The sequence below is a fragment of the Theobroma umbraticum genome, unplaced genomic scaffold, assembly GCF_002168275.2.
Source record: "Theobroma umbraticum cultivar Fairchild unplaced genomic scaffold, ASM216827v3 scaffold_30.0, whole genome shotgun sequence".
NCBI lineage: Eukaryota > Viridiplantae > Streptophyta > Magnoliopsida > Malvales > Malvaceae > Theobroma > Theobroma umbraticum.
Window position 1 is genome coordinate 3,974,088 of NW_018397254.1, and position 26,383 is coordinate 4,000,470.

General features: G+C 33.9%; 3 protein-coding genes across 3 annotated transcripts; all 3 read left to right on the forward strand.

Moving 5' to 3' along the window:
- The first annotated feature begins 7,796 nt into the window (after positions 1-7,796).
- LOC110415695 (glycine-rich protein) lies at positions 7,797-12,719 on the forward strand. The gene is made up of 13 exons (XM_021427400.2): positions 7,797-8,312; positions 8,739-8,971; positions 9,392-9,457; positions 9,558-9,636; positions 9,739-9,818; positions 9,910-9,933; positions 10,409-10,533; positions 10,766-10,982; positions 11,098-11,151; positions 11,382-11,428; positions 11,684-11,768; positions 12,110-12,173; positions 12,383-12,719. The coding sequence occupies exons 1-13, from the start codon at positions 7,907-7,909 to the stop codon at positions 12,484-12,486; spliced, it is 1,584 nt and encodes a 527-aa protein (XP_021283075.1). The 5' UTR covers positions 7,797-7,906; the 3' UTR covers positions 12,487-12,719.
- Positions 12,720-12,971: 252 nt separating this feature from the next.
- LOC110415718 (coiled-coil protein) lies at positions 12,972-14,915 on the forward strand. Its single transcript, XM_021427422.2, has 3 exons — positions 12,972-13,261; positions 13,364-13,905; positions 14,352-14,915. Exons 1-3 carry the CDS (start codon positions 13,096-13,098, stop codon positions 14,604-14,606), a joined length of 963 nt encoding a protein of 320 aa, XP_021283097.1. The 5' UTR covers positions 12,972-13,095; the 3' UTR covers positions 14,607-14,915.
- A 3,221-nt stretch (positions 14,916-18,136) lies between these two features.
- Positions 18,137-21,725, forward strand: LOC110415727 (casein kinase II subunit beta-1-like). The gene is made up of 5 exons (XM_021427433.2): positions 18,137-18,798; positions 19,511-19,729; positions 20,085-20,194; positions 20,305-20,470; positions 21,227-21,725. The coding sequence occupies exons 1-5, from the start codon at positions 18,567-18,569 to the stop codon at positions 21,355-21,357; spliced, it is 858 nt and encodes a 285-aa protein (XP_021283108.1). The 5' UTR covers positions 18,137-18,566; the 3' UTR covers positions 21,358-21,725.
- The last annotated feature ends 4,658 nt before the right edge of the window (positions 21,726-26,383 follow it).

Here is a 26,383-nt window from a genome sequence, read left to right on the forward strand (position 1 = left end):
TGGCAGCGATGACGACGAGACCAGCAACGCAAGTGGAAGCGGAAGCAGCGCGGAGGAGAAGTAGTCAACGTTAATACCAATAGTTACGATTATGATAATAATAATAGAGAAAAGGGTATATAGGGGTATGAAGAAGAAGAAAGGGATCTTTTTAGGTCTGATGATGAAGATAACTGTAAAACCCCTGCCATATGCCCTTTCTCTATTCCTGGTAATTCCTTCTTCATTCTTTCTTGATTGTATTCGGTGTGATTTTTGCCCATCAATGGAGCCATTCATTTTCTAGGAGAATTTTACTATGTTATATGAAAATAGAAACCTTTACAAGTTTATGTTGATCCATTTAAGTAAATAATTTATAATAATAATTACATAAAAAATATAAATACATGCTACAAATGATAATATAATTCACCGAATATGTTGATCCTTTTAAGTATATTGAACTGAATTTAGCGTAAGCTTCACAACTTATTACCTCTTTTTTTAAAAAAAAATGAAATTTTGGTAAAGGGCATATTGGGCCTTCAAGAGAGCTGTGAGATTTTTAGGGCACCTAAACGGTCCACAGACCAGCCCAAACCACGAAGTTATTATTGTAAATTCAGACAGGATTAGGAACTTATTTATGTTGTTGTCGGAACTTTAAAATCCAGTAGGAGAGGAGAGATTTGGATGAATAAATTGTGAATCAGGTTTATACCTCAAATGGTAAATAAAGCAACGGTTTTCAACCCATTAATCATATATAACATATGTGAGTGTGTCAAATCTATATTGGATTTTTTTGTCTTAATCATTACGCTGCTTTTTTATCTATAATTAGTTGGCCGTTTTGCCAACTATTTTTTGTAAATGTCTATTTGCAAATATGTTCTCATCAGAGATAGTATAAACTCTGTAATTAAATATTATACTTATGAATTAATATATATACATATATATGCACAATAAAGCAGAATATATTTGTACATCGAAAAGTTAGTATATATCTTAAATAGTAGTAGTATAATAATAATGTTTCTAAATAAAGCAAAAGCGATGAGGAGGAAGGTGGCGGTGGGAATGGGATGATCGAAGCATGGGCATTGAGCAGAAAGAAACTTGAGGGCAAGTGCAGCAAGAAATTAACAGGTGATAATTTGTAAAAGTTAACATGATAACATATGAAAATACAAGCAGCAACTTTTAAATTTTGCCATCAATAGTTTTCTTTGGATATGTTACTTATATTTAGTCTAACATTGATTCACTGGTGTTAACATTGTTAAATTTTTATCATTAAATATGTTAACATGACATTTGAATTAAATTGATATAATATTTATTAAAATAATGTGATATTCTTTTTTGTTAATGTGACGATAATCATCAAGTACTAACATGATATTTATCCCGTTGACGTGATATTAGTTAAATTAACAATAATTTATGTTGATATAACACTTGTTAATATAAATGCAAGGATTAACGAGAAGAATAAGATTGAATAAAACCAGGACATGAAAAGCAACAAGAAATGATGAAAATGGAAAAATCAGAAAGGAAATGAGACAAGAGCAAAACCCAAAAGCAAATAAAAAAAAGACTATATTTCAAAAAAAAAAAAAGGCAACTTTTGAAGTGGAAATAGAAATGGTATCATTAATGGATAAAAGACATCTCCTTTCGGACATGGGTCTCTTTCTCAGTCTTCATGGTAAGGCAGGTGCAAATTTCTATTTCTCAATTTCCATCATCATCAGGCGTTTAGCAGCGTAAGAGAGGGGCTTGAGTTTTGATCATGTGCCGCAGTTTGACAATTCTTCGCCCAGACCAAGAGGGAAATTTCCCACTAGTTTCATCACAAGACCGATTGACATTGCGCATGAGCTCGGATACGTACCATCATTCCTCTCATAATTGTTATCAAATAAATTTATTATTCCACTAAAATGCCCAAATTAATATGTAACCTTTGCATCTTGTATACAATTTTTTGTTCACAAATTTAAAACTTTATTATTTTGATCGATTTAAAATCTTAACTTTTCAATTTTATGAGAAGTCAAAAAAGAAAATTAATTAATAACTGAAGTTAGTGATCGTGCATAGATGATGAAATTAATTGTGATCACATAATAAGAAATATACATATAAAGCCAATGCTAATTTTAATAGGTATAGTACTTTAAAAATTTTTTGAACTATTAAAAAATATTTAAATAAGTTTTTTATTATTTTATTATATTAAATTAAATTTTATATTTTTATTTAAATAAAATAATTTTTTATAATTGATAATTAATTAAAAATATTATTTATTATTTTATATAATGTAATATTTATGTATGGTAATGAATGATTGACCGTGAGAAATTTGTAAAAATTGCAGGAAACTACGCATGGGATACAGAGGTAGATTCTATTTCGCCTTTTCTTTAGCTACATTCCTTATAACATATTTGGTATAGGGAATAGCTAAGCTATTCCCTGTCTATTCTCATGTTTTCTCTTTACTTCCGTTTGGTATGCAATGTCATAAGGAGTAGCTATTATTAAGTAATAGATATTCCTTAAAATGAGGTAAAACTCAAGTTTAACTAAACCCGAGCTCTCTTATGAGTTTTGCTATTCCATGATTGAGGGAATAACCTTAAAATGTGATAAAACTAAAGTAACTCTTATAATTTAAAAATATTTCAACCCTAAACCTATAAATTTTTTTTTCTTCTCATTTTCCTTTTTCTTTCTCTCTCTTCTCATGTTCTTTCCTCTCTCATTCTCTCTAACTTGCACTATTACCAAAAATAGCACCGGCGACAGCGACGACAATGGAGGTTTCACACCGGATCTGGGATCTACGGCTTGATCTTGACTAGATCCCTACAGCTGAATCTAGCACTCCACGGCCAGATCCAACCGTAATACTATTTTTTATTACTTATATTATAATTCTGAACTTAAACTATCAAATTAATCAAAAAAATTTAGACATAAAGTATTTAAAAATTTAATTTGAGTTAAAAAATACTTACAATTAAAACTTAGATGAGTTATTTTAAGAGAGTAAAAAACACAATCATGGATCGAGAAAAAGAAGGATTTGAATGTTTGGATAGAGAGAGAAATTTAAGTTTTGACTTTTTTAATAAAATATTAAATTATAATTTTTTTTCTTTTTTTGTGTAATATTTAAATTTAATATATAAATTATTTTTTGATAAATTACTTTTACTTAAAATTTTTGACCTCAATCTTTATAAAATTATAAAAAAATAAATTTATTAGTATATTAACTACCTTATACTATAAGTAGATAGTATAAAATCTAATTCTTTTTAAGAAGTAAGTGGTGTGAGACATCACTTTTTTCAACAAAGATTCGCCCAAAGAGAAACTAGTGTTTTTGCTTAGTATGTGAGTGTTTCACGTTCTTCAACATAGGTCCCTCTGACATGCTACTCCTGTTTTTTCTTGTCCCATCCGCATGCGACTCATGACAAAACCTTCAAAACCGTAATCCAAACCAATCTAGCTTGTTTCCTTTATCTTTTCCTATATATCTATACTCCAGCCTCTGTCTTTCTCCTCATCTCTCTGTCTAAACCGGTTAACCTTATCTTGCAATTCTCAAAACTTATTCTAATTTCTCTATTTCCTCGTTTCCTTGTCCATAATCAAACATCAAAACATGGTCTTCCTTGTGGACTTAAGGTACGTCCTTCCTCCTTTCATGAATCTCTTATTCTTTCTTCTCCGAACAAATCCAGACAAGCCATGGAAGCCAATGGCCATAGCTGAGCTAGCCCATGATTCCCCATATCTTGTTTTAAACTTAATACTCTCACTTTTTGCCTTGTTTCTGCTACTGTTTTTCTTCCATGTCTCCTTTCAACTCCCAGTCACAGTCACCTTTGGTCCTCTGTTACTGCGCGCTCAAGATTTCTCTATTGCATTGCTTCTATCAGTTGTTGCTTCCTTCCTATTACAACCATCCCTTTTCTGGTTTTTCTTTTTGTCGGCCATTATTACACATCCTGGGCACACCCCAATATTTGAACTCTTTGCAAGCTTTCTCCGCTGGTTCGCAAGCACTCTTCAATCCATTCCCATTTATTTCATCATCATGATCACCCGCGATAAAGAAGACCCTAATCAGGTTCCTCCTTCAGTAGTTGAGCTCCAAAATATTGCAACTGAATGACACTCAATACAAACCAGCAAAGAATATGCTCATGTATCTGTGTTTGTGCTGAGCATAATTCTCAAAATCAAGTTCCTCCGATCCTCCATTACTTGAGCTCTAAAAATTACGAAAATTTTTGCTCATCAGTACTGTTCATCCATGTAATTTCGAGCATTATGCTCATGCATATATGTGTCTGTGCATGGGCCTGAAAATCACAAAACTCAGATCTGGAGGTTAACCGTTTGTAAGAACGTAAGTTGAGTTTTGGTGGGGATAGCCTCTCTCCTATTCCATGTGTTTCTGTTTGTAATAATAATATTGTTGACATAATCTTTTCTAGTTTCTTATTTGTGAATAATTACGTTAATGTGACTTTCTAATATTACGTGCAAGTTCCTTTCTTTTTTGTTTTTGTGGTTAATGATTACGCAAATTGAAAAGGCTGATTGTAAGGCTTTAAGTTGTGAACTAAACTATCACATGGAATTTATTTTTTAAGAATAACAGATGCTTTTACCTGAACCCAGGCTGAACGTACAAGGCCCAAAATAATGGCTATAAACGCAATCTATTAAATAGCAGGCCATTCCCAAAAAGAAATTAAACCATTTTTACATGGGCTATGGATTCTCATTCTGGCCCATGAACTGAGTCAACTCGCGTCTCATGATTTCCTACGGGGTCTCCCTCCATTAACCCCCCGAACTCCAGTCGTCGACACAAAAGGAACTGATAGCCGTTGAGAACCGAAACCTCAAACGCAAAGATTCGCTTTGCTCTTTTAATAAAATATTTGTTGAGTAATATGAATTTTTTTAATATGATATTAATTATATATTAATTAATTTTTTATAATTAATTAATTATTATTAATCAAAATATCATTTATTATTTTATGTGATGTTGTACTAACGTGATCCATCGATTTAATTGTAAAAAATAAAATTACAATAATTTGTAAAAATTGTAAAAAAAAGATGCCGTAGGATATATATATGGAGGCAGAAGATAGACGCAACAACCTTTCTACTTTGCCACCGCTAGATTTCTTTTGCTATATTGCTTAGTCACGAAACATATGACTATTCGTTTGGGCAATCGACTGTTTTTATGTTTTTAAGTCAAACACAAAGTCACTCATGCTTGAACGGCCACAGGATGGGATGAGGGACTAGGTGGAGCAACCTTTTTTTAATATTATACCCCACTCCCTAAAGTTACTGGACATAATGGCCATGGGATCTTAAGAATCATTCGTTGTGGCCAGGGTTCAACACTTAGCTTGTTCCCAGTGTTACTTCTGCATGGAGCAGTTGAACAGTGACCAGATTTCGCAGCTCCAAGTGCAATCTATCAAACGGCAGGCCACTTCAAATAAGAAATTAAACCATTTTTGAATAGGCTTTGTTTTCTCATTCTGGCTCAATGAAGTAAGTCAACTCGCATGATTCCCCACCGAGTCACCTTCCACTAATAATCCCCCGACCCTATGACCATGAGAACCAAAACCTCAAACGCGAAGGTTCGCTTAACTTAGAGGTATTTTCTTCGTATCAACAGAAACAAACTAGAAAAAAAGAAGAAGAAAGGAATATACACAGTAACATTGCAGAAAAAAAAGAAGAAAGAATGAAAGCTACTAATCCATATGAATATGATATGTAATCATAAGCATCTCCTTTACTTTTAATGAAGTCAAAAAAGGAGGGATGGTAGTTAAGATCATATATTTGGCCGCGGTCTTTCCAAATTTTTACGAAGGAAAAATCTTATAAGTAAACTTAAAATAACATCCTAAGGGTGTGTGCGCAAAAAAACTAGAGAAATATATATTTTATTCAGGAAAGATAATATAATTGTCCTTGGCCCCCTAAAATCGTATTTAAGCAGGAGTGACAGATGTTACGTGTGGCCTTGGGCCCCCAAAACTCTGCTTTCCTATAATATATGCTCCGGCCAGCCTCCCTCGTTCTCCTCATCTTTTCTTCTCTCTCTGTCTAAGCTTAAGGTTAAACCTATCTTGCAATTCTCGAACCTTATTCTTTCTCCATTTCCTCGTTTCCTTGTCCATAATCAAACGTCAAAACATGGTCTTCCATGTGGATTTAAGGTTCGTCCTTCGCCTCCTTGCATGAATGCCTTATTCTTTCTTCTCCGAACAAATCCACACAAGCCATGGAACCCAATGGCCGTAGCTGAGCTACTCCTTGATTCCCCATATCTTGTTTTGAACTTAATACTCTGACTTTTTGCCTTGTTTCTGCTACTGTTTTTCTTCTAAGTCTCCTTTCAACTCCCAGTCACCTTCGGTCCGTTGTTACCGAGCGTTCAAGATTTCTCTATTGCATTGCTTCTATCACTTGTAGCTTCCTTCCTATTACAACCATCCCTTTTCTGGTTTTTCTTTTTGTTGGTCATTATTACATATCCTTGGCACACCCAAATATTTGATCTCTTTGCAAGCTTTCTCCGCTGGCTCGCCGGCACTCTTCAGTCCATTCCCATTTATTTCATCATCATGATCACCTGCAATGAAGAAAACCCTAATCAGGTTCCTCCCCCAGTTGTTGAGCTCCAAAATATTGCAACTGAATGACACTCAATACAAACCCGCAAAGAATATGCTCATGTATCTGTGTTTGTGCTGAGCATAATTCTCAAAATCAAGTTCCTCCGATCCTCCATTACTTGAGCTCTAAAAAATTACAAAAATTTTTACTCAGTATTGTTCATCCATGTAATTAATTTTGAGCATTATGCTCATGTATATATGTGTCTGTGCAAAGGCCTGAAAATTACAAAACTCTTTTGAACTCAGATCTGGAGGTTAACTGTTAGTAAGAATGTAAGCTGAGTTTTGGTGGAGATATATAGGATCTCTCCTATTCCATGTGTCTCTGTTTGTAATATAGTTGTTGACATAATCTTTTCTAGTTTCTTATTTGTGATAACTACGTTAATGTAACTTTCTAATATTATGTGCAAATTCCTTTTTTTTTTTTATCGGTTAATGATTCCATAATTGACAAGGCTGATTCTCTTGTGTAAGGCTTTAACTTATGAACAACACAAATCTCGTCAGGAATTAGGATGGGAGCCAAGATATCCTAGCTTTGCTTAGTTCCTTGGAGTTTCAGAATAACCCCATGCCTTCATTGTCATGTCCGAGATTGAATGGATTAATGGTGGAAGAAACTCGATTTAGATGGCATAGGAAATTTTTTGCTAGAATACTCTTGTGCCATATTCCTTTGCCTTTCCCAATCAATGCTGGCAGATACTTGTTCATGTACGGTTCTGAACGTTCACACTAAGTTTTAACAGTAAAAATTCTATACTTGGCAGATTTTCAATTAAAAAAAAAAAGCCTTTAACTTATGAACTAAACTATGACGTGGAATTTATTTTTTTAAAGGATGACAGAAGCTTTTACCTGGACCATGCTGAAAGTAAAAGGCCCAAAAAAATTGCTGAAAAAGTAATCTATTAAACAGCAGGCCTTTTCCAATAAGAAATTAAACCATTTTTTCATGGGCTATGTATTTTCATTCTGGCCCATGAACTGAGGCAACTCGCATGATTTCCAACCGAGTCACCTTCCACTAACCCCCCCGAACTCCAGTCGTCGACACAAAAGGAACTGATAACCATCGACAACCGAAACCTCAAACGCAAAGATTCGCTTTGCTCTTTTGTTATAGAGAGCGAAAACAAAACTAAAACAGAATCTACGACATGGATTTCTCAGAACAAGATGTGGATGTCTTCGGAGAAGACAACAACAACAACAACAACAACAACAACAACAACAACGACAGCAATAACCACGATGATTCCCATGATTCCTCTTCCTCTCATTCATCTTCGTCGTCATCCTCCGCTTCATCATCATCTTCGGCTTCTTCTTCACCCAACGGCAGCGATGGCGGTGAGACCAGCAGCGCAAGTGGAAGCGCAAGCAGCGGAGGCGAAGAAGAAACTGGAGAAGAAGTAGGCAACGTTAATACTAATAATTACGATTATAATAATAATGGTGAAGAGGGTATTTACGGGGATGTAGAAGAAGATGAAAGAGATCTTTTTGGGTCCGATAATGAAGATTACTGTAAAACCCCTGCCACAAGCCCTTTCTCTATTCCTGGTAATTTCTTTTTCATTCTTTCTTGATTGTATTCAGTGTGATCTTTGCCCATCAATGGGGCCATTCGTTTTCTGGGAGAATTTTGCTATGTTATATGAAAATAGAAATCTTTGTAAGATTATTTTTTCTTGCTTTGCTTGGGTGTAGATTTTAGAGGTTCCCTCAATTGCTTTTTTGGTGATTCTTTTGGTTTGGTTTCTGGGATTTAAGTTTTAGGGAGTAACCTCCATGTATAAGGAAATGGGCAGCTGGCTATTAACAACGGAATTTAACATACAAGTAACAGCAGATGTTATGAACTCTTTATCGTCTGTTTAGTGAAAGTTTTAGAATTATAAAATGACAGGAATAAAGTATGAGCTATTGGATTGTTTTGTTTCAGGAAATATGGGAAAAACTTTACAATAATATTGGATTCCTTTGCAGTATTGCCTGTTATTCGGAATACAAATAACCCAGGGAGAGGGGGTTTTGGACGTGGTCGCTGGCAGAATGATAGAGGAGCAGGCATCCTTGGCCGTCCTGCTTATCCTCCAAGGCAAGGTTATGGGTATGGATCCAAATTTGCAAATGGACGTCACGATGAACGTTTTGTTTCTGAACTAAAGCTTTCAAAGAGTGAGGAGACTTTATCTAGAAAATGTATTGCTTTTCAGGAAGTGAGTAAATTATTTGTCCTTTTTCTTTAATGACTACTTAAAATTTCTAGGTTGATATACCAAAGTTATGCGAAACATCATCCCAAGTCCATCTTTCTTGTCTCACTGGTTTGCATAAATCTCCTTGAACTGGTGATTGGCATACGTATGTTCCTTTTTCCTGTCCAATATCATATTGTTAGAAAGGAAAGGACAAGTTCATATATTGAGAAAATGGTGGTCAGAACATTCTATATGTTTATTTGGTCTATATACACGTTTATGATCTTGTTGATATGATCAATAGTTTCTGTTTGGGCAATTCTTTTTATGCTTTTAGATACCCTTTAAAGTATGCAAATTTATGTACTTTCACATGCTCACAAACACATATTTTTCTGTGGTCTACTTTTTGCTAAATGTGCTAATTAAATGTAACAGCCATGTGAACTTGCTTGCTATAGCCGTGTTGAAGGTGGAGATGTCTACTTTGATGACCGCAGCTTGGTAAGCATTCTGGAGTAGTAGTAGTAGGTTATACATAATTTTTTTTGTCTTCCTTATCATTAGCTCATTTCGCATATATTTCTTTTATTCTCATTACCAGAGACTTTTTAAGCGTCTTATTACTGAAGATATTGGAGCTGATCTCAATCAAGGTTTCAATACCTTTATTGAAAAAAAAGGTATGCATGTTTAGGGGCAGTTAGAGATTAATCATGTTTTGATTGTATTACAAATGAGGTCTAATCAGTGCAGCCAACCCCGATGATTTTTCTTGACACCAGATTTAGGGTCTGAGGGTTTTGGTGACCTTCTTGCTTGCATGAGAGACAAAACTATCCCTCTTCAAAACATTCATTTTGTGGTATGGAAAATGTTATTCATTTACCTTAGAGTTCATCCTTTATTGCTTCGATTAAGGAGATCATCTAACCCTATTCCCTACTCTTTTACAGACTTTTCGCAACAATCTTAATAAGGTAATTGCTACTCTAGAAAGAATGTCCACTCCTCTTTTGTTATTGCATGACTTGGAATGATAAGAGGGTATATAATTTATGTTTATCAGTGTTTTAACTCTTAAATGAGCATTCTTAGTGCCACTTTCCATTCCATATCTTTTTCAAGGTTCTCAGGTCCCATGAAGTATAACAGCAGCTATTCTTACATGATTTTTAGTTCTCTCTCTCTCTCTCTCTCTGAAACAATTAACAGTAAGGGTTATCAAAATGCTAGTGAACCATTAAACACATATATTTAAGAGGAGAAAAATTGATTCATAGATAACATACTCATTGCAGAAAAGTGCTAATGAACATGGTATTCTAGTCAGAGGTCTTATCAGCTAATCTTTTTTGAATGAGTGCATATATGTGAGCTTTCATTTATGAATTTGATGGATTATTAACCCATTTTTTATAGTCTTTTATTGGATGCTCTCTTGCTTTCATGTAGATAATGGCCACTGCTTACATTAGAAATGAGCCTTGGGAAATGGGAGTGCACAAGCGGAATGGTGTTGTCTATCTTGATGTGCATAAACTGCCTGAGAGGCCACGAAGTGAGGTGGATCGTCAAAGGTACCAAAATTTTGAAACATTCCTCTCCTTCCCACTAAATTTTGAATCCACTGGAATACTTTTGAGGTTTCCAAATTTAAAATGTCTTAGTGCTTATGAGGTGTTTACCGAGTGATAAGCATTCACTATGTCCATAATTTCTACATGTGTTTGTTAGTTTTCATTTACTATATTGCTCATCTCATTGACTTTAAGTTCTAAGTGCTTTACTTTTCAAATATTGTTAATTTAGATGTTATTGGGGGTATTGTTTTGAGAGCCTTGCCACTGAAGATCCAAGAAGAGCTGATGGTGAAGAGATACATCATATTGATGCAAATGTTGAATACTGTTCGGTGATTAAAACCAAATTAGGGGCTCATCGTATTTTGATGGGCGCTGAAATGGACTGCTGTGATTCAACAGATGAGGGAAGAAGATTTTATGTGGAGTTGAAAACAAGCCGTGAGGTAAAGAAACAACTTGCTTCATGGTGTGCTGCTGTGCTCCATGTTACTTTTGCTGCCTTTTAATCATAACCTTCACTGACTTCAATAACTCATGAATATGTCCCTGGCTTTGCAGTTGGATTATCATACAGAGGAAAGATATGAAAGAGAGAAACTGCTTAAGTTTTGGGTATGTTTTTTTTATCCAATGGCTATGGATTGTGCCTGAATATCTTTTACTTTGAAGTTTGGCATGCAACATGTATGTCTTGTTTTTAGATACATATTTCATTAGTTTATATTGTTAGAATTTTTTGAGAAATAGCACTTGTGAAAGGTTTGTTCAGAAAAGGCATTTTCTTCTTTTTCAAACTATCCTTTGTTTGTGGAGAGAATAACATGGCTATTTTATCATCACAGATTCAATCATTCCTGGCGGGTGTTCCTTATATTGTTATCGGGTTTAGGTAATTTCTATTGGCACTTCACACTAACTTCAAATGTCTTAAGAAAGCACTCTCTCTTTACTGTCGTGATTGGGAAATCACTTTCTTCCCTATGTAAGTTTAGCTTAGGTGTATTGGAGAGGAACAGAAATAAGTTGAGTGCACACACTCTCTTCTCAAAAAATGCTGAGCTGAATTCTGTTCTGTTGTGCTGTTAGTGTTAGGTTTTCTCTTTGCAAATAAATATTAACTTTTCCATTCACATGTTTGATGTAGGGATGATGCAGGCCGACTTGTACGCACTGAGAGACTAAGAACCAAAGACATAACCCATCGAGTGAAAATGAAGAACTACTGGCAGGTATTATACATTTACTCCAACACATGCACTGAATTGAATTTTTTCTTTTTTACCCATCAGTATCTCCAAAGACATAACACGGTGGCAATGAAGAACTACTCACACAAAACTCATGTCTTGCTGCAAAATACATGCAAATGAACTGGTTTTTTTCCCCTTTAATCTGTTAATTGCACACCCATTGGTGTAACTTTTCTCTTTAGCGTCCACTTATTTAAAAAAATGCCTTTCTATGTCCGCCTTTGTTGGATGTCATATGTGATTAGTCAAGGTCATCACAGCTCTACAGAATAAATATTGGTGTTACTAACGTTCTCTCCCTGTTTAATACTCATTCTTAGGGAGGAGTCTGCCTGGCATTTGCTGATGAGGTATTGTGCTGGCTTTACGGAACAGTCAAAGAGAGTAAGATTCTAACTTTAATCTCCCCTTCCACATCTGCTTGAGCCCCATTTATTTGTTGATATAATTTAGTAAAAACAGGCATCATGGAAGTTTTGTAGTTCATGACCTCTTTCCCCATTCTCTTAATTTCTCCCTCTCTAAGCGGCCTTGTGTCAGTAATCAAAATAATTACTGTGTGCATACACTCTGATTTCTTTTGTTGGCTTCAGACGAGGACTACATATTGCAATTCGCACCACCATTCAGCCGGTTAGAGCTCCTACAAGCACAATCTTGCCCTGATGCAATTACTAAGCACGTTGAGCAATTGTAGCCATTAGAAAACCTGCATGTGACTTGTAATTCAGATAGTTCACGATACAAGGATTCATAAGGAAAGTGATGGGGTTAATTTATCAATTCGCGTTAAGAGCATTGCTGTAATTTCGATATTATAGGAGTTGTCATCTACTTTACACAGTTTTTCCCCGATCAGGCTGCTGCAATCAGCCTGTTTGAGAAATGTCTTTAGCATTGTACAGGGAGGGGCAAGCCAGGAAAGAAATGTAAAAGAAGGTATATAATTTGAATAACTACAATAAAATGGGAACAAAATAGAGGATGCTCTATATTAAAGTTTAAACTTTAAATCATAATGCACTCGTATTTTAAAAAAACCCAATACTTATAATTTATATTTAGCACATAAAAAGATTAATTTAAAAAGAATATAAGTCTAACAAAGAATTAAAATTTATTTGCACAAAAAAATTTTCGGGACTAAGCTAAGGTAATAAATGAAATTTGTAACGCGGTCGTTTTGGCTAGACCAGCCAGGAGCTGATAAAACACCGACTCAAATAGCCGACACGACACCGGTAATGTTACAGAAGCGGTCTGTGTGGGTTTCGGAGGTTTGTGAAGCAGAAAGAATCAGAAAGAAATGGAGAGAAAAGTGACAATAGAAGCGATTGAGAGCATAACAGAGAGGTTGTCCTGTCTGGAAAATCTCTACTTCCCACGCGCCCTTCAATCTTCGGCCTCTGATCCCTTCCATCGCAAGTCTATCCTCCACGACCTCCTTTCGCGCGACGTCCCCGTTTTCTTAGGTACTGCTTTTTGTTTTTTTGTTTTTGAATAGCATTAGTCATTATTTCAAGAATGGTAGTAAAATCGTTATAACTGTAATTAAACTAATGTCGGTGATGCAGAAAGATATGGGTCAGAATTGACGAGTGATGAACTCCTCGAATTCGATGCACTCAATGATGATTATGAGGTTAATTGGCACTTAAAGCATCTTAGAAGCAAGATGAGTCCAACTTCAGAGGAATTGAAATCAAGGTCAGTGACCGTCAAGAATCGGAGGAGGGCTTACTTGAATAAATTGATATGTGATGGCCAATATTTTTCGGAGGATGCAATGAGGGAGAGAGAACCCTATTTGCATCATGAGTATTTGGGGAGGTTTCAGGATTTAAGTGGGAGAAGCATGGCCAAGCCTGGGGAACGCTGGTCTGAGACTTTGATGAGGAGGTGTGAGGAAGCTAGGTTGGTTGCTAAGATTAGAGAAGAACAGCAGAGGCTCGGTGTGGCTCAAAAAGATTGGGTTGGTAATCATACAAACCAGCAACAAGAAGAAGAGGAGGAGGAGGAGGAGGAGGAAGAAGAAGAAGAAGAAGAGGAAGAGGAAGAGGAAGAGGAAGATGAGCATGAAATGAAGAAGGAAAATGGAGGCGAGCAGGGCAAGGGAGTAAGTACTTGACTCAATTCCTGTCTATATTTTAGCATCTGCATTTTCCGAACAAGTTACTAATTAGGATTCTTAGGTAGAGGCAATATCTAAGTCCAGTTTAAGTTGGACTGTAGACCCAGGGACTAACAGAACATCTTTCTTCCTATGAAATTTATCATTAATTCCAAATGCTGTTAAAGGTATTGTACCCTTTTTTGACTCTATCGCCGGATGCCATTACCTCGTAAAGGTTGATCATTTTGTTACAGGAAACTAGTATCCTCTGACCTACTATTACTCTAAAGATGGATGGGCAAGGCCGTTATCGCTTGTGTGCTGCCTATTAATTTGCCTTTAATTACGATGTATTAGTGTTTCTGAATGATTACAAGTAGTAATTAGGGTGTCTGGATTCTTGTCTTTGTGGGTTTTCATACATTGATATCGTACACTGTCTCTTTCAGATGCTTTTGGACCATCCTGGCAATGACAGGGGTGCTGCTTCTGCAACTATGGATGAACATGAAGAAGCACCTTCAGCAGAAGAAATGCAAGATAGGATGGATCAATTCACCTACATTATGCAGCAGAAGTTTCTCTCTGGCGAAGACCGTGAGCATTTAGATTACGCGAAAATAGATGATGATGAGACCTTGGATGATCACTGGCTTAGGGAAGCTAACCATGATGCTGAGGAAAAGTATTTTGCTGAGGACTAAGAATGGAGACATACTTTCACTCATTGCTAAACATTTGCAGATAGCTCTTTGGTATAAGCAGTGATTACCCTTTTGTAGTTATGCACCTAACTTCTTTTCATATAAATGGTATGAAATCACACGTTCAGTCGGAAGCAATTCTTCAATTAGACCGATAATAGAGCATTCTGTATAGTAATTTCGAATTACAATTTTTTTACAGTTCCTTCAAGCATATAGCCAAATGAATTACGAATGCCTCTGACGTTAATCATGCATAACCATGAGACTAAGCAGCCCCCTACTGTGTTTTGCCCTGTGCTGAGGTTGCTTGTCGTAAACAGTTTTGTGAGCATATGGACGATTCTCTTGGCATAAGAAGTTTTAAGGAAAATAATCAGTTTGCTTTAGTCATTATAGATACTGATGATGAGGCTCCATTACTACCCAAATCTATCTTTGGGAACAATGCATCCTTAACATTTCTTTTTATGCAAATAATGTGGTGAGCAGCTTGTTGTCATGGCATGGCAAATCTTAAATTAGACTTGCGTCAAATCATCTTGAATCTGGAAAAGAGCTTCAATTTGCTGATCTTGACGCTGTACTCAATACTCTAACAAGTTGACATACCAACAAAGAATCAGAATCCAGGGCAGGTTTCATATCATGGAGGCAATATTCTGTTATGTACCTAAGGTTTATGGGTTGGCTTGAACGCAGTCTAAAACCAATGCAATCACATTACATTGCACTCTGCAATGTTCTTAAAGATAAATTTTACATTTCAATTTTATTACCTTATTAAAAATATTTTATAATATTATAATTAAAATAAAAATATTAAAATAAAATATGTAATATAAGAATAAAAATTAAAATAAAATAAAATATAAAAAATTAACATTTATATAATATAGGTAAAACAAATAAAATAAAATATATAATATAAAAAATATATTAAAAAATGAAAATAAAATATAAAATATTATAATAATAAATAAAAATAAAATATATGACATTAAAAATATATTTAAAATATGATATTATATAAAAATTAATAATAAAAATATAAATATATTAAAAATAAAATATAAAATATTATAAAAATAAATAAAATAAAATATATGACATTAAAAATATATTTAAAATATGATATTATATAAAAATTAGTAATATAAATATAAATATATTAAAAATAAAATATAAAATATTATAATAATAAATAAAATAAAATATATGACATTAAAATATATTTAAGAAATGATATTATATAAAAATTAATAATAAAAATATAAATATATTAAAAATAAAATATATAAAATTATAATAATAAATAAAAATAAAATATATGATATTAAAAATATATTTAAAATATGATATTATATAAAAATTAATAATAAAATATAAATATATTAAAAATAAAATATAAATATAATAATAATAAATAAAATAAAATATATGACATTAAAAATATATTTAAAAATGATATTATATAAAAATTAATAATAAAAATATAAATATATTAAAAATAAAATATAAAATATTATAATAATAAATAAAAATAAAATATATGATATTAAAAATATATTTAAGAAATGATATTATATAAAAATTAATAATAAAAAATATAAATATATTAAACTTATATTTTAATAATTATGGGTAATTTTGACAATTAACATTACATTCCCACTAAAATACTTGTAAATCAAACACTGCAATATTATCTTTTCTGTATTTTAATCATTATTTTGCTTACATACCAAACACTGTAATGTTATTTTCCCTGTAATCACATTGCTTGCAATCACATTACTTGCAATCACATTACCTGTAATCACATTGCATTGTAATGTACCAAACGTCACATTTGTGTGATTATTAACAGTATTTGGAAATGTGAATTTCGCAGTGAATTGTAAGTACAACATCCTTGGAAGAATATTCGTACTAGAAAGAGCAATAGTAATATTTGTAAGCTCCTAAAATGTCCTTCATGTTGCTCTCTTCCCTTTTGCTATGAGGAAGAGAAACAAAAATTGTCATGGCTATCTAAACTTCTTAGTGGATCTATTCTATTAGGTGAACATCTAAGGTTCTCAGCTATCATAGACTTAAAAGGAAATAGATAAGTCATTTAAATTCCATATCGAGTAACTAGAAGATTTTAGAGAATTTATAAACGTGAGGAGTATTATGATCTCGTGACATAAATACTTATCAATGTATCCATATCCTGCCAAATACTTTAAATGGAATGCCGCAAACTGCATAGTGAAGAAAGGCAGTTCAAATCGTGGACTGAACAGAATAAAAGTGTGGATGAAATTTAGACAAGTTGATGTCTCGACAGGATTGATGGCGGTTTTTTCTATGATTATACAAAGACAAACTTGAAGACTGGCTCACATGGGAGAAACTCGTGAGGTTTAGTGTTCACACACTCTTTACCTCGTGGGAGACGTACAGTGTCGATCAATGGAGCAAAACAATGTCCAACCCAAAGCACCTTCTTCCTTGGAATAATTATCATCCTCCTAAAGTGGGAACAGAAAGGATCAAATGATCTTGGATTTGACAGTTCAAATAGAATGAATCTGTTCTCTTTTGCTTAATGAAGACAAGGTCAAGTGACCACGATGCCAACCCCACGCCTCAATGTGAACATTAGAGAAAACAAAACAAGAAAAATCCCCAAGCACAGGGGGCGACTTGTGGGAGAGCCAATGCTTTCAAAACCAAGAATTAAAAGATTGAATGCAAAAGAGTTAGGCTGGCTTCAAATCTCTCACGTTAACCACCCAAGGGACAGATGAACACTGAAACATTTACACCCCTACAATGCTACACCATGAATCATGAAGCATTCTTTAATCATTTATTATATCCTGCACGACCAGCATTTAAGAATCATTCTTTGGAAACATCGGATGCAAGCTCAGAACTAACTTATTTAAACAAGAATCACCTACCAAAGTTAATAGCAGCAGTACCAACTGTCCTACTCCACCATTTTTCTTGTATTTTAAGTTGCTGTCCCAGACGTTCCAAGACAAAACTAAAATAAAATACAGTTGGTGTTGAAAGCACTGATATGCATACTTGGCACGTGACAGAATGTTCTGTGATAATGCAAAGGTCCGGGTGGAGAATATCAAATATCAAATACGCAGTCTCTAGCTGGCTACTGGCTCTGTATCATCTGGTCCCCAGCATTATTCACAGTTCATCAGACACCCATTGAGTTTTTGATTTTTCATTTGCTTTTTTTTTTTTCTCTTTGGGTTTCTTCTGTTATTTATTTGTTTGTAAAAAAAAAATTTAACAGCTTGTATTTCCTCTGTGAGTTACAGTCGTTAGTAAAAATGATTGATATCCATCATTGGAGTAACGACAAGTGAAATTTCATTCAATTAAATTCTTTTTTTAATTAGAAAAAATATTGTTTTCACTGTGCGATGAGCTGATCAGACGCCACGTGTAAGTCAGACAGTCGAAAGATATTGAAGTGATCGCACCGGATGCTTGCCCCCACCCTTCAAAAGGGAGCCTAAAGTTGGCCCCGCCGATTTATCGGCCATCTCGCCGGAACCTAAAAATTGTCTCCCGATTTTAACCTTTTCTCTCTCTAAAAGTCCCCTCCACCTTGCTTTCTCTCTCTACCCTGTTCCTTTCTCCATCTAGCAAAAAAAAGTGAAAACCCAATAAAATCCAGGGACGGAAGTATAAAAGAAAAGAATAAAAATGGGTCACCTTAAGCGCTTAGCTCCATCTCTCCCTGAACTAAAAATAAATAAATAAATCCGAAACAAAAAACAAAAAAAAAAAAACAAAAGGAAACCCTAGATTTTGGGGCACCTAGGGTAATTTGCGTCATTACACGCTATGAATCGGCGATAACACAAGCGATTCATATCATCGGCAAATAGGGAGAAGAAGAAGAAGAATAAGAAGGAGAAGAGACGAGAGAAAGAGAAGATGTACAGAGGAGAGAGAGCGGCCGGTGGCTCCAAGGGAGAGGTAGGGTCCGTGGATCGGAAGCGGATCAACGAGGCTCTTGATAAGCAGCTGGAGCGATCGTCGCCTTCCACTTCGAGGGCGATCAACGGCAAGGATAAGTCCGCGCACTCCCTCCTCATGGGGAAGCATCCACCTGATCATCATCGCGACTCTCGCTCTGTTTCTCTACCCAAAGCCAAAGCTTCCGATGGTATAAATAGAATCACATCTCTCTCTGTCAATAATTAAATTAGATTTCTACTAAAAAATTTTTTGAATTTTTTTTCCTTTTTAATGATAAATTGAGTTTTTTTTTTATCGTTATTAATTTTTATATTTAGGTTTGGACCTGACTATTTTGAAATTTTATTTGATTTTTTCATTACTTGAGTTTTGATGATTTCTAATGTAATTAAGTTTGCCAAACGGTTTTGAAATTTATGTAATTGAAGCTGGATATAATTGAAATTCTGAATTTTTATTGTTATTAATACTAATGTTGTTTAAAAACAAATTAGTAATACAAAATTTTTTATGCCTACATTTGAGAGAGAGTGAGAAAAGATAAGAAAGCTCAAATGTTTCTGTTGAAATGTCCTAAACGACCCTTGCTTTCAACTGGACGTGCTTCTCTATCTCTTAAAGTGGGAAAAGAGACGGGCTTTGTATCGCAAACGTTCTTACTTTAGATTGTCACAAGCGTGTGGTGTGATGAGGTTATATAGATATTGGCTAAACCCTGTATTTGTATGAATAGCTTTAATCAATATCTGTGTTTATAGCTCAAATGAATTGTCAGCATTGAAACTAAGTTGGTTTTAGCATTTTCCCTTTTTCCCCCTTTTGGAGGGGTGTTCAATTTCCCAAATCAAATCAAATTCATATAATTTTATAACCTGCTAATTTGTATGCATTGACTGTAGATGAATCTGAAACAGACAGTGAAGAGTCAGATGTTAGTGGTTCTGATGGGGATGACACGTCTTGGATCTCATGGTTTTGCAACCTACGTGGAAATGAATTCTTTTGTGAAGTTGATGATGATTACATACAAGATGATTTTAACCTTTGTGGGCTAAGCAGTCAAGTTCCTTATTATGATTATGCACTTGATTTGATTTTGGATGTTGAATCTTCTCATGGTAAGCTTACAGTTAGTTTCTTATCATGTCAAGTTGTTTAGGATGCATGAAAGTTTGTTTCTCTTGTTCTGGTTGAAGTCTTTGTATGCCGTTCTGTTAGTAGTTTTGAGAGTGTTAACGTCAGTCTCATTTATTCTCTTTGAAGCTTCTTGTTTCATAATATGGTTTTATTTTAATCTGATGCCTTTAAATTATGACAGATGTCAAGTTTTTCAATTTTTCTGCACTTGATGTTCTTGATAACATCTTTAATTTAAGTGGAACATATTATTTATGTCATGTAGCAACATGGCAAGTGTCTTTTTTCCTTTTGTTTTCCTGCAATACGTAATTTGTGTTGGGCTGAAAATGATAGGAGATATGTTTACGGAGGAGCAAAATGAATTAGTTGAATCTGCAGCAGAGATGCTTTATGGTCTGATTCATTCCCGATACATATTGACAAGCAAAGGAATGGCTGCTATGGTGAGATGGTCATCATGAAATTCAATGTGATAGTTTCATGTTTTAATATGTATTGTGTGTGTGTGTGTGTATTGGGAACTGACTGTAACAATGTTTTGAAAATTTTACAGCTAGACAAGTACAAGAACTACGATTTTGGAAGATGCCCTAGAGTTTACTGCTGTGGACAGCCATGTCTTCCAGTTGGTCAATCAGATATCCCTCGGTCAAGCACCGTAAAAATATACTGCCCTAGATGTGAAGATATCTACTACCCTCGGTCCAAATATCAAGGCAGTATCCTTTTTATACTTCTTGTTGTATGCATTGTGTGGGGAGATAACATGCATGTTATGAATAGCTTTCCTTTCTGCCACTTTGTTGCATTTATGATATTCATCTAATTATTTTTGACGTTTAGGAAATGGTTGCAAGGTCTTTGAAAAAAAAAGTTCTTTTTGAATGGCCTTATTTTTTGTGGGTGAGCATAAAGGTATTGCAATTCTTTTGGTACATCCAGAGTTCTTGCAAACTTCCTAGGAATAATTTGTTTCTGGGCCAGAGAATATTAACTTTTGGCCAGGTATATGAAAGGATAACTTAAGATTTTTAGAAAAAAGGAAAGAAAAATGATAACTAGATATAACTGATATATTTAATTTAAATAAAAAATTTGGATATCAAATTTGCTGCCTGAGATATTTTAATAAAGCTCATTGATATGGTTTATGTCAAAGTACCCTATCAAGGGGGTTCCATACTCAGAGTAGGTTATTTTCTTCAAAAATGATGTGAACTTTACTTGTCCCATGGAAACCATTTTTGTTAATATTATTGAAAGGACCCAATATGAGGCATAATAAGGATAGAGAATCTATTGGAACAAATTCAGGATGTAGTAAATTTATCAGGTGGCTATCAGCTGATACATCTTGGTATAGGTCGTATGAATGTCCTGATATATTGCCATATCGTTGATGTTGATATTTCCAACACTTCTGCCTTGGTATGTTTTGGTTTGAATTTGTAGTACGAAACCTTAATTCTATCTAGACATTGACGGAGCCTATTTTGGTACCACATTTCCTCACCTGTTCCTGATGACGTACGGGCACCTGAAGCCACTAAAGGCATCTCAAAGCTATGTTCCAAGAGTATTTGGGTTCAAGATCCACAAGCCGTAATACTGAAATTAAAGCTCCGTTATGGGCAATAGTTCTCATGGGTTTGTATTGCCTAGCTTCTATTTTGGAAGTGATGCTTTTGAAAGATCAGGTATAGTTCAGTAGTCTTGCGAGTAATCATGTCTTAGGTCCTTTTTATATGTTCTAAAAATTACCATAAAGCATATTTGCAACCAGCAAGTATTTAATTTCAATTTAGCAGCCTATACTGTGGGCTTCTTCATCCGAATTCTTTCTTGGTAGAGTAACTATTAAATTGCTTTTTTGCTATACCTTCCATTGTACTTTATTTGATTATTTAATCAGTGTTTGCTCTGTGTATTGTCTTGTACTCACAGTATATTATATATGTTCTCGGCATTCACTTAGTGGATCAATTGCCCCATATATATATTCCTCACAGCATATTCTTTTTTGTAACAATTTACTCGCTATCCGGTTCTTACATTTGTAACACATTACAGATATTTGCCCTTATATTACATTCTCTCTTCTTAGAGGGTTTAAACTTGTATGATTTTTCTTTTATTTTGCTTGTGTTTCACATAGTTTAGTTACACAGAAAAAAAAGAAGTATGGAGATCGAAAGAGGAAAGAAATGCACTCTTGGATTAAGCTTTTTCTTTATGGTGATGTTTAACTCTTCTCCCCTATTGTCTTATTGAGTACATAAAAGCAAGAGAAAAAAGACACCAAGAGTGGAATGCAGGCACAAGTTGACCCTGCCAATGTGCTCTTACAGCAGCATTTGAAACCCCTACTTGCAAGTGTTTTCCCATTTTTACTTCGAAAACATAGTTAGGGTAACTACTTGTGTCATAAAGAAGGCATACACTAGGGAGATTCAAAAGCTTAAGCTTAACCTGGGCCCTGGGGATTAATGCCAATAATTGTCAAAATGCGTTCAAACAAACGGGTCTGGGCTGTGTGTACTAGATCTGATGTTATCCAATTAAGACAAAAAGCGAAGAAGGGGGTACAGGCCATTTTGGGCTTGTAAGGACTTCATCAGAACAGAGAGGCCCACAGTTCTTCAATGTTGGAGCAGTGACCCTGGCGTGGCACTAACTCAGGCCATTTCAGTCATTGTTTTGTTAAGTATATTTCTCTTCCTTTTTTTCCCCAAAGCAATAATTTTATTATATGAAGATTGGCGTCCGGAAGAGCACATATGCTTGGCAAAGGACAGACCAAAGCCCATACGTCTTTTGTTTATACATATGGTTGGATATTGTCCCCAACAGTCCCCAAACCCATGTCCTCTAATGAGCTTAGCTTTGTGCTTATTTGCCACTGCTCCTGATGCAGCTAATGATGGCAGCCCATTGCCTCCGCGCACGCACAAAAAGAGTGGAGCCTCTATATAAATGCATGCAGGCCTAAAGTGCAACAGCAATTCAATTTCTACTTCCTAAAGGTATTTGGATTTTTTTGATATACCCTTCTCTTCTCTCCTCCCAGTCCATCTCACACCCTCATTTTCCATTTTTACAAGTACAAAATAATGTGATGAGGATTTACTATTTACTATTTACTAACTACATGTAAGATTTATTCCCTTTAGGGCTTTTAGACCCAAAGGAAAAGCAAATTACATTCTTCTCCTACAAATTTCTAGTATTTTAAAGAATGAAAGAAAGAATTTGACTCCAAATAGGCTAAGGCTTATAAGATCTTCCTCCAAGTGAATCATTTTGGTATTGACCTAAACTTTTCCTAAGTAACCAAATATGAGGGTGAACATAATGTAATGAAATCAATTGCTATCCTTTTCAAAAGTGAAGATAAAAATTCTAACTTTTCGGCAAGAGTTTGCTTTCTACTCAAGGCTCATCAACTTTTCCTTCAGCCCTTTATCTAATTGATGATAAGGACCCCCAATTTTGACAAGGTCTCCTAATTAATTACTGTAAATTAATCTTAGATTCTAAGCTAGTGATTACCAGACGTAGATTCATGAATCATGATCGGTTTGTCCCCTTCTTCAGATGTAGACATGGCATAATTGATTAAATGGACTAGATGGCATGGTCGTGTAAACCGAATCTAGATGATCCATATGGCAAAGTCTCACATGATGATATAATACCACTTGTCTGATCTCCCAAACTTTCACCATCAAGTTTAAATAGGGTTTTATCCTTATATGGCTATATCTTTATGAAAATGAAACGAAATTTCAAGACCTTTGGTTTTGTTCTTGGTTATCAATTCCTTGATCACATCTCCATCCTCTTCTCACATTTTGTAGTTTTGTGTTCCTTGTCTCATTCCCAACCCCATACAAAAAATCAATAAGACTCTTTTCTTTGATGGAAATCACTCTTATTTTTACATGTTTATAGATAAAATTTAAAGAATGAGAGTATTTTCATATTTAAATTAGTTGTAATTTTTTATGCATGTAATATAGGATTACATAATAAAAGGTACTCTTCTCATATTTCATAAATCTAATCCCTTTGATCATCTTATGAATTTCATCTCACTTCTCTCGCTCTAAGAATTTGAAGTTGAGAATTTTAAATTAAAACCCAAATCTTAATTGTTAAAATATCTCCATAAAAAAAAATAATAATAAGATATCCAAACAGATAGGATAGTGGATGGAAATCGACAATAGCATGGGCTTCATGGAAGGCCATGAAAAGGAGAGGAGATGCAAATGTGCAAAGCGAAGCTGTGGGCGTACGTGGATAAGAACAAAGCAAGGCCACGCCACGCCGTTGCTTTGTCATGGATGTGGAGGCTTCACCTCCAATTTCTCTGACTAGCAAACTATGAATAAATATTCATAGGTATGCTGTTGTCTAGTTCCGACAGTTACAAACCACCTCACAACAGTTATCATATATTGTTTAACAAGCTTACTCTCTGTATTTAATTGAATTACAGATTATATAACTTCTTCAAATGAAAAAAAAAAATTATGAATTCTTTGAGTGTTGGAGTTCTTTTCGAATTTCTTGGGCTCAGACAATTCATAGAATATATGAATTTTGTATAAGATCAGCACATGTTTGTAGCCTGACAAAGGAACATTAAGATAAACATACCTAATTTCCTTTCTTAATAAGGGTCAAGGTTTTTCATTTTAATAACATAATAATTGGGGTGGCATATTGTTAATTAGTTTTTGAATACATTGTATCGAAAAATTATATGTTTTAGCCTCCACGAAGAAATGTCCCAAGGAAATATTTTCCTTTTTGACCCAAAATTAAGATATTTTAACACCAAAACCATTAACCTATGTATGGTAATTTTTTAAACTTTAGGATAACAAAATCAAGGATTGGAAGCACAGCTAGAAGCAAAAAAGAAAAAGAAAAAGAAAATAAAATTAACAGAGACAGCTTGTTTTCTATATATATATATATATATATATATATATTCAAGTGGTCCAAACTTTAGGGTTAATGGCATCTGCTTTAAGCAACAGCATGTGCATTGTGGTGGAGGGCACGTGATATCCATTCGAGGGAACTTGGTGAAATATCCTCTCTCTCGTCTTATGAGAAATGCTTTAAAAGCTAGGCCTTCTTAGCGTTGATATTCTCTTAAGAAAAATTGGGTCCAACATTTTACTTTTAGAAGCAATTGTTGCTATCACATTGTATTTTTAATCATTTTGGATCACATGGGGAAAACTACTTTTCAATAGCAACTTACTCCAATAAGTAATGCAATACAAATTTTACAAAAATTAATCACGAATATTTGATATGAATAATTTATGTTCTTATTATTTATGATTATGATTAAATAGTCGTATAATATATAATAATTACAAAGATTTTTTTATATGTATTAATTAAAGTATTTGTATTTTAACATTGATGATGTTAATCGTTAATAATTTGAAAATTGGTATTAAGATAAATTTTTATATAATAAAGTGTTTATAAAAAGTTGCTGTCAAAAAATATTTTTTTATTTATAGCTTACTTTATGTATTTTTGCTGACACTTAATTTAAAATTTAAAATTTAAAATTTTTTAATAAAAAGTTATGCAACTTATCCAAAACTATCTTATATAGCATTTAATTTACAAAAGTTTTATAATTGAGGGAAGAAAGAATGAAGCACCAAAAGGAGGGAAATTGAAGAAGAAGAAAAAGTGAGTGGCGAATTCAGTAATTTGCCAAGAGAGATTATAAAAGAAAATAAAAAAGAGAGAAAGAATCTGCCACGTGGAATAAAGTAGGAAGCCACATGGGCAGATGAGATGGTTGACCGTTAACCGGAGTTTCCGTTTTTGAACGTTTCTCTGTAGCCAAGTTCGGAGATGGGGCTAAGCCACCACTGAATATCAAAGGAAAACTTATGCGCACTTCCCCATGTTATTACCCCTAATTCCTCCCAAATTTACAAAATTGCCTATTCCTTCTCCATCGAGGGTTTTCACTTTCTTTTTCTTCATAAAAGTAAAATCATTAACTAGTAATTGAATTGGTATAATACATAAATAAAAATATATTTATAACATGTGTCACAACAGAAATTATCAATTTTAATAAGTTTTTACAACAAAAATAAAGTTTTTGATGTTGAAAAGAATTATAAACATATAAAATTATAAAATATTTAATTTTTAAAAAAAATTATCACACGTTTATAAATGTAAATTCATAATTTTAAAAAAATTTCACAATAATAATAAATTTTTTCATATACAATAAACTTGTAATATATAATTCATAATGAAAATGTTTTGTATTGATGAAAAACATTTTTCGTCAATAAACTTTCGATTTTAACAGATTTCAAACAATAAGTGAAACTTATATATTTTAGTAGTTTACATAATCAAGTTTTTGTGAGTAAAGTTCAAATAAAACAAAATGGGTTCCATGTATTTGTTTAATTTTGTTTCTCTTCAAAATTTTTCCTTTTGATTAACATTTTAAAAGGGTATTGGTGCATTTGTTGATGTTTGATGTCCATCTTTTGGCTGGCATGTAGTCATTATTTTCAATTATTAATTCATATTTTATTTAAGCTTAACTAATATATTGAAGTTAG